This window comes from Puma concolor, chromosome A3 (genome assembly GCF_028749965.1).
Source record: "Puma concolor isolate L17-30 chromosome A3, mPumCon1.1.hap2, whole genome shotgun sequence".
Taxonomy (NCBI): domain Eukaryota; kingdom Metazoa; phylum Chordata; class Mammalia; order Carnivora; family Felidae; genus Puma; species Puma concolor.
The window spans coordinates 92,985,259-93,001,776 of record NC_141669.1 but is presented as its reverse complement, the minus strand read 5'-3'; the positions used below and the strand labels follow the sequence as shown (position 1 = coordinate 93,001,776).

At 41.7% G+C, this 16,518-nt stretch overlaps 1 protein-coding gene across 5 annotated transcripts in view; it reads right to left on the bottom strand.

The window, feature by feature from the left end:
• NAPB (NSF attachment protein beta) overlaps positions 1-16,518 on the bottom strand; it is a 40,603-nt gene that overhangs the window by 17,722 nt on the left and 6,363 nt on the right. For 2 of the 5 annotated variants that reach the window (XM_025931931.2, XM_086701550.1), the window contains exons 2-5: positions 7,303-7,382; positions 4,518-4,634; positions 2,640-2,686; positions 2,413-2,490 (exon numbers count right to left, since the gene is read on the bottom strand). In XM_025931931.2, coding sequence (XP_025787716.1) covers positions 2,413-2,490; positions 2,640-2,686; positions 4,518-4,634; positions 7,303-7,382 — 322 coding nt within the window. Of the gene's footprint in view, positions 1-2,412; positions 2,491-2,639; positions 2,687-4,517; positions 4,635-7,302; positions 7,383-11,444; positions 11,659-16,518 lie in introns of those variants that run through there. The other 3 variants (XM_086701551.1, XM_025931929.2, XM_025931933.2) reach the window with 3 other exon arrangements.

The following is a 16,518-nucleotide window of genomic DNA, read 5'->3' as shown; positions in this document are numbered from 1 at the left end:
TGTGCTTTGGCAGGTACATTGCTATGGCAGAGATAGGGGTGTCAGAGTCTACTAAGTACATAGAGTTCTGGGTTCTTGGGATTCATCAGTAAACAAGAGGCAAAGCTCCGTGCTGACATGGGGTGCCCACTCTAGTGTAGGGAAAGACAATGAATAACAGGAATGATGAGTAAGCATTTGTAGCATATGACATAAGGTGACATGTGCACTGCAATAAAAAGAAAAAGCTGAGTTGGGGGAGGTGTTTGGGTATGTATTCGTGACAAGATGGGGTTCCAATTTTAACTAAGCGGTCATGATAGGTCTCATAGAAAAGGCAACAAATTAAGCAAAAATTTGAAGGACAAAGGGGAGTAAGCCATGTGGACATCTGTGGAAGAGCCCCAAGGACAGAGGAAACACAGTGCAAAAGTCTTGAGGCAGGAGCTCATCTGGCATGTGTGAGGATCAGCAAAGAGGTCATGGAGGCCACAGCATGGTATATAGCTCGGGGGAAGAAGGTAGGGAAGAGCAAGAAGAGAGTTCAGAGAGGCACAAGGGTGAAGGATGAATCAGTGGAGCCTCGGAGGCCATCTGAAGGCTCTGGCTATTCCTCTGAGTGAAGATGGGGTAACATCAGGTTGTAAGCAGTGAAGACACAATCTGATCTACTTTAGATGAGGATTGCTCTGGCTGTTCTGTTACACTGGTGGGAGGGGGGACGTTACTATTGACAAAAACCAGTGTAATATATATGAAATTATCATTTCACACCAGGAGAAAAGTTCTCATATGTTGGCAACAGTACCTGTCTTGCTAACTTCCAAGTGGCTGCCATACTACACCTACCTCCTTGATGCTCCATTAGGATTTTAGTCAACATTGCTATTTCTTAGTATAAAGCCCCCCTTTCCCTGAGAAAATGCACAAAAGCAGAGAAGAGAGTGAATCCAAAAGGAAAGGGTGATGGGGACCTTATGCCCAGGGCTCAGAACTCAAGCAGGAGCAGAAACAGGAAGGCCAGTTTAGAGGCTCCTGCAGTGACCCAGTGAAAGCTGGGGGCACAAGGAGGTAGTGAGGGGGCGGGGACTTGGGAGCTTAGAGGACAACACTGTAGAAATCGCCCACAGACTGGATGTGGAGAAAAAGAGGATGCCTGTGGTTCGGAGGGGGAATATCACAGTGGGGGGGGGGTGGGGTGGGGTGGGATCGGAATCCTGTCTCAGACACACTGGACTGGCAGTGATGGTTGGCAGACAGGAGGATACAGGGATCTGAGGTGTGGAGGGAGGTCTGGGCTGCAGATAGACTTGTGAGCCACTGGCAGACAGTCTGTAAAGCAGTGACGATGAGTGCAGAGAGAGCACCAAGAGAGCAATGTGGAGAGAGAAGACAAGGAGTTAGCCCCAAGGTGCCCCACACTAGAGTATGGGGAGAAGAGGAGGCACCATCAGTCACCTGTTCCAGAAGCAGAGAGACGGCATGAAATAAAAGAGGAAGAAGGATGCCCGTCTGATGCTGCATGGGGCTCAGGGAGTGCCCTGACCATTCAGATAGGACAGAACTGTAACCCCAAGAGCATGCCAGGTGCTCATCAGCCTGACAGGAACCACTGGCCTCCACTGCCGCTTTTCTTTCTCACTCACACCTCTGGTTTCCCACAGTACTCAGGACGGTGTTACATAAACTTGTGTCTCCAGTCTGAGATGACGGAGTCTCGGGATCTGACAAATGTCTTCCTCTTGCCAAGGTGCCCTGAGCCCTGCAGGTGATCCTGTGACTGAGAAGACAGGGTGATAAAGGATGAAGCCCTGTGCTGGGGCCGGCTTTGCATCAGCTCTGCTGGATCCAATCTGAGTGGTTCCAGGCAGCTCAGTCCTTTCGAGCCCTAACTTCCACATCCATAAAGGGGCCTCTGTGCTATAAGAGCTAAAAAGTGGTAAAATTTCACAGCATGCAAGCAACGACAGAGACTGGGAAAGAGTGGTGCTCAGTGTTTCCTCTTCTCTTCTTTTGCTGCTATAAACCACAGCTCAGAAAACCAGCCCCATGTGAAACAGAGGTATGGCTAGGCCAGTGTTCAGTTCCCTTCTTCCTCCAGGTCAGGGCCTAAATTATAAAGGTGAGCACACCCCTGCAGTCCCAAAGCTTCCTTCCTGAAGCCCAAAGGAAGACTTCTGGAAACACCACCATCCTGACACAAATCACCCAGAGCAGAGAGAGCGGGCAGGCTTGGTAAATCTTACCCAGTTCTCAGGTCCCTGAAGAGAAGCCTATCTAGACCTTAGCCCGCCAGGTCCCCCATCTCTACAATGAAGCAATCTCAATAGTTCTGCACCACTCAGCTCCACTGGAAGGGCGAGGGCTCCCTGAGTCAAGTCATGTTGTCTACCTGCCTCACACCCACCTGTGGTGTACACTGCCCTAGCTCACCTTCTCGATGTCCACGAGTTCAGTCTCATAGATCTCTGCAATGGTGATGTGGTGCTTGGCTGCAATCGTAAACCTTCCCTGCGGGAAAAACAAAAAACAGAGTCCCATTCTGCTTTCACCTTTTTGAAAGCCAAACACTTTGGGAAGCAAAAAACAACAGAAAAGTACAACTGTAAGCCATCTCCAGGACTCCACCCCACAGCCGCTCACGCAAGGCAGGGTCTTACCATGTCTGTGTAAATGTCGATGGCTGCATTTAAGCAGTTGATAGCCTCTGAAGCGAAGGCATTTAAGAAAAACAATGAAAAATCCATTCAGTCAAAGAGGGTTCTGGGGAGCCTATCTTCTTGGCTGTTACTAGAATGTTAAGGAGGTTGCACTTGGGGTGGAGGGTACGCAGGTGAGTTAGTGAAAAGCAAGCAGAAATCACACAAGGCCAGACCCCACAGTATGCTCAGTCCCCAGCAGGTTCAGTGCCAAGTAGGGAACTGTAGCTGGGGGGGTGGACTGGCTCAGTTGTCTCAGCCAGACAGTGAGGACCCAGCCAGGGTGAAGCCCGCATTAAAGAGCAGACAAAGCCATGGGGGCTGTCATCAACACTGATCAGCTCTAGCTGCTAAAACAGATGTGTAAATGCATTCTTCACTGATATCATGTATATATATGAATTCTGGAAGACAGTCCTTCACAAGGAAGATCACTTCAATAGACTCAACTCTTCATGCAGCCAATATCAAAAGCACTTTGAAAATACCTGTTCACACAACTCTTAGGTGAAGTCAGCATTTTGTACAATGTTAAAAGATGCTAACTTTTGGGGTATGAAAAAGAAATCTAGTAAGTGATACTGCTAATAAATTCTATTAATTTTCTAAAACACTGAGCCAACAAATTTCCTGTCACAAAGTGGTGGTGCTTATAATGCTAGCATACAGATGACAGCTCCAAGTTTATTGCTCTTGCTTTAAAGGAGGTAAGCAAAGAGAAAAGGCCTGACTGAAAAGTAGAAATGTAACACAGAGTAACAAAATTAAAAGCAATTTCTTCCCAAGCTATGTAAGAAATGTGAATTGTTACACCTCTAAAAATATAGAAAAGTAAGCTACCCACAATGCCACTCAAACCCACTGCTAGTATTTTGATGTACTTTTCCTTCCAGTGTTTTCTGGATGCATTTCCATGTGCACAAATTTTTTAATAAATTTGAGACCTCAATTCTTGTGTGGTTCTTTGGTTACCATGTGGACATTTACCAGGTCATTGGAGATGCTCTGAATCCAGGGACTTTAATGCCTGCATCATATCCTGGAATACTGATGCATTATAATTTTATTATTCCACCCTTGTTGTTCATTTAGGCTGTGTCCAGTTTTTCACGTTCAGAAACAGAATGCAATTAATCTTTATACAAAAACCTTGAAGTATCTTAGTTCTCAATGATACATTCATAAAAGCTGAGATTTCTGTGCTAAAGTGCACTGCTAAAAGAAAAATACGGAGGCTCCACAGCCACCAGTGCATGTGCCACAGGGAAGACGTTAATGCTTTTAATTGCTAAGTGTATACTCTTAACTAAAAAAGAAATAACATTTGTAAACTTTTGCCATTTTAAATACCCAAGTTCATTATTTCTTCAAAACCAGTACTTGAAAAACCAGTACTTTTAAAAAAGTCAGATGAATACTGTGTGAATAAGTTGTTTTTAACTATCAGATATTACAATCTCCCATTAACTGGATCTTAAAATGTACCAGGTATTTAGGAGTGAAGGACCATTACTTTTATTTAATGAGTAATATATATTCATAAAATTAAGATAATAATAAGATGTAGATAAAATTAAAGCTAATTTCCAAAACATTCTCCAAAATGCACCGTGAATGGAGTTTAAGAAAATAGGTATTATGACAAATTGAACATAATTTCTCCTTGTAAAAGCTCAAAGTGATTATAGAAAAAACCCTGAAGGTACTAAAATCTCTATTATCCCAAAGCACAAACATTTCTTTTTTACAGGACTCAAAGGTCCAGCAGCATAACCTGAGAGAAGGCCCCCAACATTGATCCGATGGCCCTGGGTACGCAGAGGTGGAGGCATGTCTTACCTTGAGGGTCTGCCTTTTTGTAAGCATTCCCAGCATCCACAAAGCTGGTGGCAGAATCATGCTTGCTCTGAAGCTGCATGTGGAGCTTGGCTGCCTGACAAAATGCATTTCCTGCAGCTGAGGAAGACAAGTCACTACAATTAATCACAGAGGAGCAAGTGTCCCCAGAGTGGCCCATGCTCTAAGTGCTGCACCTACTCCTAGAAAAGTTCCATGTCACTGAAAAGAAGCGTTGCAGTCAGAAGGATGTGTAAATGTGATCAAGTGCCTCTCAGGTGTGTATAAAAAAACAGAAACAAGTTCAACCGGTGACAAAAGCCTCTCTCAGCCCCAGAAGACCTCCCAAGTGGCACCTCGGTGATGGGCCTCCATTTAGTACCAAAGCCAGTCATGTTCAACTCTGTCCCCCAGCATATACTAAACAGTGACTGGGGCTTCAAGCCACACACGTTTAAAGAAAGCTAAAACACTGAGGTCAAGGACACTTATTTGCTCATCTTTCTATCTCATAGTGTCCACTGGCCTTGGCTGTCATCACTGAAGAAACTGCTAATGGAAGCTCCTTGAACAAAGTAAGTATCTCAAGAGTGAATGTTAGGTCCACAATTTCAAAACTCAAAGTTTCTTCTTAAATTATAACAAAATCTGACTGAACTTTATATGAGGTTTAACCTGACTTTAACTCCCACTTAGTGTGGACAACTTGCACATTCCCTGCAGGTTTGGTTATACAGTGGGATTGGTTACAAGGTGCTGCTGAGGTTTCTGTTGGGACGAGGTACAGTGTAAAGATTTATGCACTTAAATTTTTCAGAAAAGGTTTTGATCAGGGACTGTAGACTCTAGAGGGGCAGAAAAGAATGAGGGAAGGAATCCACAGCAGAGCAGTCATGTGAACAAGGAACAAATGTTTGAAGGCAAGAAAAGGCTGGGAACAGAGGCTGGTGACAAGTCCATGCTGCCTGCAGGAGGGATAAATGTAGTGGGCAGGAGAGATGAAGGCTGAAGATGCCATTGGGCCAGTTCTGGGAGGCTTTAAATGTCAGCATGAGGAACCTGGACAAGGATAAACCCCCACTGTCATGAGGTTCTTGGCTCAGAGAGAACTACCACAGACTGGAAAACATGAGGCCCGTGGAGAACACAGCTCAGTAAGGTGTGGAATAGGGAAGTCAGCACTAATAGGAATGGAGGGGAAAGAATTCCCTCTACAGGAAAAACATGATGATTCTTTTAAAAACATCATGAGACCTTTTAGTACTTAAAAAAATATACTATTTGTAGCCATTTCAAAAACATTCAGAGAAGTACAGAAAATTGTGGGAGACACCAAAATACCCACTGCTGGTACTAAGAAATAAAGCATTCAATTCAACTAAAGCTTTGGCTGTCATCCCTTGTCCTGACCCCTCTTCCAGAGGTAACCACACAATTCCTACTCAGGTTTTTGCACTTCCACCAGAGGGAAGAGTAGCAGTACATACTCCTGATCCAGCCTGCCCAGGTTCAATTCTGGCTCTGTGTAAGACAAAAAGAGTGCCCAGGCAGTTTTGAAAATACTCAGCCATTACATGGCACAGGGGCTGAGCAATTAGGATGCTGGCCCCCAGCTGGAGCTGGGACTGGAGAGCCCCCACCTACCAGGCTTTAACTCTTACACTGTGGATTATGGGGTCAGGGGTCCCGGAGAAGGGGTCAAGGCTGATGCTGCCAGGGGAGTGCCTCGGTAGCGGCTAACTGAATGGCAGCCTTGATGGGCTCTGCCTCAGGAGAGTACAGTTACAACATGGACCTCCCAATTATAGTGCTTCACTGTACTGGCTGGCTCCAGTTTTTCACATGCTGGCCACTCTCATTAGTACATGCAAATCTATCCTTAGACCACACCCTTACACCATGCAAGAGATACAAATACTGAGACAATACTCCTTTCTCCTCCACTGTTTTTAATACATTATAATTCAGGTGTAATGCATTTTGGAAATATATCCTTTTAACCTAAAACTAAACCTATAAAAGAATTTTACAGTCAGAAAGGGCTTTCACATTCATATATTTCTATAGCAATTTCTTCATTGAAATGCTTTTAAAATGTCAGCCTTAATGGGTTGATTTGAACACACTGTACATACACCCTAACCTTAGACAATGTTCTATGTCAGTTATATCTCAATAAAGCTAGGGAAAAAGCAGATGGGGAAATGGACTTGCAGAGTGTAAGGGTCCTACTTTAGATCAAGCAGCAGCTACAGGCCAGGGCTAGACAACAATGTCCCTGGCTCCAGGTGAAGGTTGTCTCTATTTTCACTAAAGAAATACCCTATCACAGAGACAACAAGCCCTCTTTGTGCACAAGGGTAGGGGATGAATTTGTTTCCCAAATCAGTGTTATAAAGGGTTATCCCCTTTCAGACCAATAAAATAATTCCACTGATTTTGTTATGTGTAATTTCACTGGATAGAAAGCATTATGTTAAAAAGTGATAGTAAATCTGTTGGGGTTTATAAAAATAACACCTTGACTGTCACATTTCTCAATGGAACCTCAATCAGCTACCACAGAGCTGTTCTCACGGTAAGAAATTCTCAACCAATGTGTAAGTAAAGAAAAATAGGCTTTGTTCACTTAGATCGAAGTTCTTTTCTCCCACACCATGGTGGCCACACCAGTTATTCAGCACACACACGTCTCAGCCAACAGGAGGAAATGCAGACAGTTATTTCCTCCTTCAAGATGATTTTAAAGTTATTTGCCTGAAAAGCGAAACAAAAACTTTATACATACCACTCCAATTTTTTGCCATCTTGAACATATTTGCAGCTCTGGTATACATTTCACAAGCCTCTTCTATTTTTGTGTTTCCTCTGAGAAAAATTTAAAAATGAGGTTAAGTTTTACTGTAGCAACCATCCACATCTCCAATTCACCCTCCCTTAAATAATAAGCATTTAATGAATGCTTACTATGTGCCAGCCAAGTAGTCTAGAATTTTAACAGTTGCTCAAATGGTACGCTCTTATTATCCCTATTTTCCAAATCAGGAAACGGAGGCACAAAAGTAACTAATGCAAGGTCACACAACAAGAATGTCACAGAACTGAGACTCAAATACATATCTGGCTGATCTCAGAGCCTACAACCTTAACCAGAGTCCTTTTCATGCATGGAAATTGTAGTTTTGGATGAGGTAGAGAAATAAGAAGTATATTATTCAAATGGGATTAAATTTGAAGGATACATTTTTTACCCTGTTAATTTGGAAGAGTTTAGCACTATGCTTATTCAAAAACAAACAAGCAAACAAAACAACAACAACAATAACAAGTTGAAGCCGGAGCCATAAAAGAAAGTGCCATGTTGTTTGACTGCTATATTATCAGCTCTGGCAGGGAATGTTCCTTTCTCCAACACAGAAGGGGCCTCAGGGTCCAGCTGCTCACCCCATGTGTAAATGTATTTTACAACATCCTGAGAGGAAGAAACTCTATTGCTACTGGAATACATACTGTTCCAGAAAGTTCTTCAGTAGACAGCTGATCCCACTCAGGGAAAGCTCTAGCTGCTCAGACATTTCTTCTCACATAAAGGCAAAACTAATCCTCTGTAACTTGCACCAGGGTTTTCTAATTCAACCTTGTTCTTAGCTAAACTAAGGACCCTCTATAAATGATGTCTCTACCTCGTCTATCTACATTGAAAACATAAATAACCAGAGAATGAAGACAAAGCACTCTGTGCGAGTGGTTTAGGACATAAGGACTAGGAGACAGGGGAGGTCAAGGCTGACCCTTAGAGAGTGGCACAATCTAAACAAGAGTGAGCACATACGCATACGCCAGAAACTTGAACAGGCTCTGTGCTTCCACAGAAGGACACAGATAGCTCTGTGTCAATACGTGTCCCAGAGCAGTACACTAAGGCCCAAGTGTGACTCACACCTTAGGCAGTAACTACTAACTGTCTTACCCCAGTCTAGTTCTTTAACTTCTTTGGGCCTCCATTGTTGCATGTGTAAACAGTGGATAATATGATCTATACTTGTGGGTTATTATCTTTTTTAATTTTTAATGTTTATTTTTGAGAGAGAGAGAAAAGAGAGAGAGAGAGAGAGAGAGAGAACAAGCATGAGTGGGGTAGGGGCAGAGAGAGGTAGGGAGACACAGAATCTGAAGCAGGCTCCAGGCTCTGAGCTGTAAGCACAGAGCCTGATGGGGGGCTTGAACCCATGAGATGTGAGATCATGACCTGAGCCGAAGTTGGACGCTTAAACAACTGAGCCATCCGGACGCTATAATACTTGTGGGTTATTATAAAGATCAAAAGAAAAAATCCATATATAGTTGCCCTTGCAGGGTCTGACCCAGAGTAGGTACTCAATCAGGATGATTATTGTAACTAGATTGATGTACTGAAGGCATAAAAACTTTTGGGAATATTTGTACAAATAAGGGATCTGCCTTGATAACGGACTTGTATCTGAAATATGTAAACAACACAACTCAAAAATAAAAAAGACTAGTAACTCAATTAAAAAATAGGTGAAGAATCTATTAGACATTTCTTCAAAGATGACACACAAATAACCAATAAGCACATGAAAAGATGCTCAACATCATTAGCCACCAGGGAAATGCAAGTCAAAACCACAAATGAGATCCCATTTCACACCCACTAGGATGACTAGAATCAAAAGACAGATAAGAATAAATGTTAGGGAGGATGTGTAGAAACTGGACCCTCCTATACAGCTGGTACTAATATAACATGGCACAGCCACTGTTAATTTGGCAGTTTCTCGAAAGGTTAAACATAGTTACTGTATGAGACAGCAACTCTGCTCCTTGGTATACACCCAAGAGAAATAAAAACACTATGTCCACACAAAAACTTGTATACAAACATAAACGCTCACAGCAGCATTATTCATAACTGCCAAACAGTGGAAACAACCTAAATGTCCATCTACTGAAGAAAAGATAAATAAAATGTGGTCTATACATGGAATGGATATTGGACAATAAAAAGGAATGAAGTACTGATATATCAATAAACCTTGAAAACATCATGCTAAGTGAGAGAAGCCAGTTACACATGAGCATATTGTAGGATATCTAGGATAGGCAAATCTATAGAGACAGTAAACAGGTTGCCTACAGTGTTGGAGAAAAAGGAGGAGGGGCAAGGAGGATAGAGTTTTTTTTTTTTTTTGTGGCGGTGATGATATTCTAAAATGTACTGTTAGGATAGTTACACAGCTATCTGGACACTTTAAACGGGTGAATCACATGGTATGTGAATTATATTTAAAGTTGCACCACTCCCTTCCCCCAACAAAAAAAGGAAAAAACAAACAAACAAAAAAAACTTTGGCAGCTATGTCACACGGCAAATGACAGGATGGTGACAAGCCACACCAAAAATGTGGTGTCAGAATAAGCAAAGCTTTCCTTTAATCACACCCTCATGTTCCTTTTTCTCAACTTCAAATCTGCATAAAAAAAACCAATTAGCTAATTATCCTAATGGAAAATTCCTAACCTAAGTTTTCAATCTTTAGCCACAGCTCCTTGGAGTTAACAAAGACTTACCACTTTCTTGTCTTATTTTTCTAAAGCATACCAGGAATCTTGCACTGTAATTATAGTTCAATCATTCTTATTAAAGGTTTTCAAATAAAACCAGCTTAATTAAAATGTACTTTATCCTATTATTTTCAGAGACAGATTCAGCTAGGAATAATAGAACACCTACATTATGCTAGGGTTTATGCTGGATATTTCCACATATGTTATGTCATTTTCTTTATTACAACCACCATTAAAGATGCTAACTCACTTGACAGAAGAGAAAATTGTACCTGGAGGTCAATGGCTGGCCCAAGGTCATCCAGCTAAAGTCAGTGGTGGAGCTGACACCTGATGTCAAATTCAGTGATCATTATATAAATAATGAATGTATTTTTTAATGAAGACTTAAGACCCTCACCTCTTCTAAAACAGAATCACAAGAAGTATACTCATTTTCAAAGCACCAGAGAAACTCACTTGTCATAAACACAACATAACTTTAAGAATTCATGAAAAATGTACTTCTGAAATCACTCCAAATGCCTACTGTGTTCTATGCATGTGAAAGTTAAATTTTATAAGTTTTAAGGACAAACATTCAGAATTCACATTCAAATAATTCGAATGATTGTTATCCGAGGCCTCTATAAATGAGGTATAAGATCCTTGAAAAGAGAAACAAGTTTCTATGAGAGGATCTACATTATGAAGTGATATAATTTAAGTACATGGCACTGAACTGACAAGAAGAAAAGCTAACTTGAGACAAACTTAACTATTTTTGGAGATTATCCTATCCTGAATTTGAAGAAAATGCTTTCTCTACCATGAAAGAAAACAGTGACTAGCCTGGATAAGAACCACTACCACCACTACCATTCCCTCCACCACTATCATCTATCACCTTCACCACCTCCACCACCATCATCACTATTACCAACACCTCCACTACCATCACCACCACCATTACCAACACCTCCATCACCACCACCACCACCACCACCTATACCATCATCAATCACCTTCACCACCTCTACCTTCACCACTACCATTACCGACACCTCTACCACCACCACCACCACCTTCATCATCATCACCACCACCACCACTTCTACCACCACCACCATCACCTCCATCCTCTCCACCATGCAGCCCCAGATGACCCCACCACCCCTCAATTCTACGAGCAAGGCTGACTCCCTCCTCTTCTTGATTATGCTTATTCAGGAGACATTCACTGAGATCAGTAAATGTCAGAAAGGCTAAGAAAAGAATGTTCTTGCCCAAGAGGAGATCAGAATGCTGAAGAAACAATATTTAACTTCAGGGCTGGAAAAGATCTGAGAGTACTCATCCCACCTTCCATGTTCCACTGAAAAGATGTGGTCAGAGCCATGACATGTCCCCCTGGTGAACTGCAGAGCAGCAATCCCATCCTGTCTGTTCCCATTCAGATGCTGGGGAGGTAGGAGGAGAGGGAGAAGAAGCCAGACTGGGAAATTACATCCCATTATTTCAAAGAGCTCCAATAATATCTACATGCAGACAAATCACTGATTTTTTAAAAACCAATTAATCCTCGAATAATCTAAAGTCTTGATTTTTCCTCATCCTGAGTAAGAACTATTTCAGAGCACCACAAAACACTGGCAACTATAGTACATCCTCTTCTAAGACTGTGGGTGGGAAGAGGGGGACGTTAAAGTAGAATCATGAGGACTAATGGCACACACATCCTGAGACCTACCCAAAAGCAAAGGAGGCAACTGCTGAGGTACAAATAAAGCTGCTTCTAAAATCACAAAATACCTGAGTAAAAGTATCATAAAAGGTGATAACTGACAGTGCTGTGATAATGTGAAAGCAGAATTAGAGACAAAATCTAATCCTATCATCAGAGTATGCTGAAGGGATGTCAAACTACACCAAAGGACTACAAACAGGGAGAAGCCCCACAAACAGGACAGCTCCTTATTTTCACTATGAGCAACATTACTTTAGCCTATAGGCTGACTGAGGACAGACACTACCACAGGGCTTGGCACACAGGCCTCAATAATAATGCTGACTTCTCAGAGTCTGGATGGAAGAAACTATCCATAGTGCAGTTTTTTGATAGCGTTCCCATATATCATTCGAAACAATAAGCAAATACAGAAAGCATCCAGAAAAGGAGAGGAAAATTAGGAATCTGTTTAATATATCTCTACCATTAATAGAAACACTGTTTCTCTACTCACAACACTTCTGACATCAAACCTGCAGCATTTTCCACACCAAGCAATTTTCTAGTTCTCTGCAGCCACCAGCTGGGTGTCCTACAATTCAATTCAATTGTGACACTACCCAGTCAGTGCAGACCCCACAGGTTAAGGGCCTAGTCCCACAAGACTGCCCCCACTTCAGACACCAATCTCAAGCAGTGAGTCCTCAAAGTACTCATATCTCTAACTTGGCTACAAATCAGGGGTTCCCACAACCCCCTCTTCAATCTGATTAATTTGGTAGAACTCACAGAACTCAGGGAAACTATTTATGATCACAAATGATGTAACTCAGAAGCAGCTAAATGGAAGAGATGTATCCAGGGAGGTATATAGGTAGGGAGTGCAAGGGGCGTCACACCAGCTCCAGGGGCGCCACATGCTCACCACCTCCACATGCTCACCACCTCAGAAGTTTTCCAAACCCATCATTTAGAGTTCTGTTAAGGTTCCATACACAGGCATGACTGATCACTGGCCACTGGTGATTAACTCAGTCCCCAACCCCTCTCCCCTCCTGGGAGGCTTAGGGGTGAGGCTGAAAGTTCCAACCCTCTAATCATATGGTTGGCTCCTCTGACAACCAGCCCCCATCCTGAAGCCAACTGGGAACCCACCAACAGTCACCTCATTAGCATACACTACAGTATGGTTGAAAGAGGCTTATTATCATACAGGAAATGCTTCTCTCACCCTCACCACTCAGGATCCCACAAGGGCTTTACTGTGTCAGGAACCAGGGATGAAGAACAAATATATACTTCCTATTATATCACAACATCACAGCCACATAGAACTATTTATTCTATTTTTTACCTTCCATAAGCAACTTATTTTCATCTGTACTTCATTTCTATAATCTCTAGATTCTAAAAACTTGTTTTCCTAGATAAACACAACCCTTTCAAGATTAATTAACTGCTAAGTTTAATATATTTCTAAACAGTCCAACTTCTTTCATGCGATGCAGAGAGTAGAGGTCTGCAGCAGGGAGAAGCTCTTCATCAAGCTACCTTGAACTCTTATACCAAAAATGTCTATAAAACCATTAGATCAAGGTCATTTGTTTTTTCACAAACAGTAATAGGAGGAGTAGTGACAAGGACACAGTTTTGGACAAAGTCAGACTATAGGAACACTGTCATTTATTAGATAGGTCCTGCCAGCACAGAGCAGGCAGCCCCTCCAGGGCCTCAGAGAAATTCCACCAGAGCAGCCAGCAGAAGCTGGGCATGAGGACCACACCATCAACACTGATGCAGCCTCAGTGCCCTGTCTTGGCCTCTGGATTCCATTTTCTGAGAACTTTTCACTTTAAAAATAATCATAGATTCTTAGACACAGAAAACAATCTTAGACATTTAAGGAATGTCTGACAAAAGTGTCATTTCCTGAAATGAAGTTTGCGAGAACATGTAGAGCAAAGAAAGTTGGTTTTGATTTTGGTAACAGTCCCAGTGCCTGGACTTGGTATGGAGAGTCACCTTTCTTACAGAGGAGAGAATGTATATTTGGACCTATTAATAAAACAAATCAAGATACTTAAATATACAAGAAAACGAACAACAGTAATTATTGGATAAACTCAGAAATGACATGCACAACATGACTTGCCATGAGTTTTTACATTTAATCTCAATCTTTATAAAAATTCAATCTTCAAACTGAATCTCAATCTGGAAGAAACACTGATGAGACCTGTAAATTCTACAGGATCGTGGTTAGTGACTAAATACCAACTTGTCTTAACATCCTCCAAACCCAGACACATCAACAAGGAGCAGATACAACCACCTGTAATCCGTGCCAACAGCAAAATTAGGAGAGAGAATTCAACAAGATGATGAAATAATAGACTGGAGAAATAAAAACCCCCAACTAGCAGAGCCAGTGACACTGCTCCTGCTGGACGACAGGAGGAAATGCATGGACATGAGGGGATGAGGCAGGGTCCAGCAGCAAGGAAGGTTCTGCACAAGAGTGAGGGAACATGGAAGCCAGGTGGAGACCTAGAGGGCTGGAGCACTGGGCCTGGGGAACTAGAGGGGAACTTGGCTAGAGGTGGCCCTGCTTCTGGGGGAGGCAGGGGCAGATCTATGGAAGCTTAGTCGTGAAGGGAAAGACAGCAAGTGATGGAAGATAAGAGTCTTAGAAAACAAAGGGGTGTCACAGCACTGGGAGTCACACCAAGCCCCTACTCACCCCTCCCTTATACTTGTCATCAAAAAAAGTCCTTAATGGTATCAACAGAAGAGAGCGTTCAAATTAAGAAACCTGTGAAACCACCCAAACCCCCTCATCTTTCATCACAGAAACACATTGTTATGAGACCAAGAAACTCCAACACTAAACAAAAAAGGTAAGCAGCATCCATACAAAGCTACAATGTTCCAAGAATAAAAACTCTGCAGCTGACAAAAATGTTTCCCCCAAACTACCCCAAGGCAAACAATCCCATATAACTTAAATATTATTAAACAATCATTTATAGATATGAAACTATACCACAGTTCAGAAATTCAAAACTCAGAATGCAAGAGCATTCAGGGGAACAGAATATGCCACCTCAAAATAAACTACTTTGGCATAAGGAAAATGAGAATGGAGGAAAATGAGAATAGCAGATACAGAAAGACACTTTCTCAGAGCTTCCCCTATTTGACTAAATGCAGAAACTTCTAAGAAATGGGGACTGCCATAAATCCCCTCTCCTGGAAAAGTTTTATGGTCGTGAAGCAGATGGAAAGTTGATACGGAGATGGGCTTGCACAAACAAACCTCACTCCTTTGTTCCCCAGTCTGCTGCTTCTGGGAAGCCTAAAACCTTTTGTCTTGACACTTCTCTACAAATGCACTGTTCTTTAAGATGCTATAAGCCCAAGTTCCAATCACCCCTTTGAGTTACCCATCACTGTACATGTTCAATACACTATTTATTCTTGTTAGTCTATATTCTGTCTAATTTGTAGAGCCCCAGCTGGAGAACCCAGGGGAGTAGAGAAAAAAGGTGAAGTTCTTCCTTCCTTACATGCACAAAAAAATAAGACTATGAACTCGTTTCAAATTCTAGAAATTCTAGAAGGAAAGAAAGAAAAAGACCAAATCATCTCAGAAATAAAATCTTGGCTAGAACACACCTACAGGGAGAACAGATTCTACTGACACTGAGGAGAAAAATAAAAACACCCACGAGAATGGAAATGAAACAAGGGAGGGAAAAGGATCTAAGAAAAAGTGATAGAGAGGATAAGCAAAGAGCCAAAATCCATGTAACTGGAGTCCCTGAAAAGGGAAGTAAAATATATCAAAACATTGAAACAATACTTAAAACTACACTTTCAGAAAATTTTATGGAAACAAAAGAAGAACTGAATCAAAATACCAAAAGGGCCTACCACGTACTGGAAAACGGACTCAGAATGGTCTACTGTAAAACACATATAATAAAACTATTATATTTTATAAAGAAAAGCTCCAGGCTTCCAGGCAAAGTCACTTACAAAATTAAGAAAATCAGGTTAACTTCAACCAGACGTCAACAGCAACATACAAAGCAAGACAACATACAAAGCAAAACAATAGGGAACATTTCTGAACAAGCTCAAGGGAAAAACAGTGTGAGCCAAATATTACACAACCAGCCAAGCCAACCATTAAATACCAGCGATAGAAGCAAGAACTTAAGGAATATCACACTGGCTTCCATCTATGAGATAACTAGGGAACATAAGTAAAAATGCTGATGGTGGTGCCATGGAATATGTTTTATTATAGATCTAAGACAAAAAACAAACAAAAAGAGACAGAATCTGTTCCCAAAACAGATCTTCCCAACATCTGTTCCCCAAAAGTACAAATAACTGAACCCTGTCCTCCCACACACATATCACTGGACAAAGGGGAAAATTTAGAACAGGCTCAGTGATTGGCACATAGGTAATGGGTGTCTTTCACAGCAAACAAATTCTAGATGCCTACTGGAGCTAAGGGTATTAAAAAATGTTACCAGTAGAACAAAAATACAAAATTTCCTAAATAAAAAGCAAAGAAAAGAGATCACATGAAGACTGCAAATAAAACATTACACATAATAAATAGAACGAAGCAGGATGACAGAATTAAAAACCAATCATATACCAGTCATACCAATAATATAAATGGACTGAAGA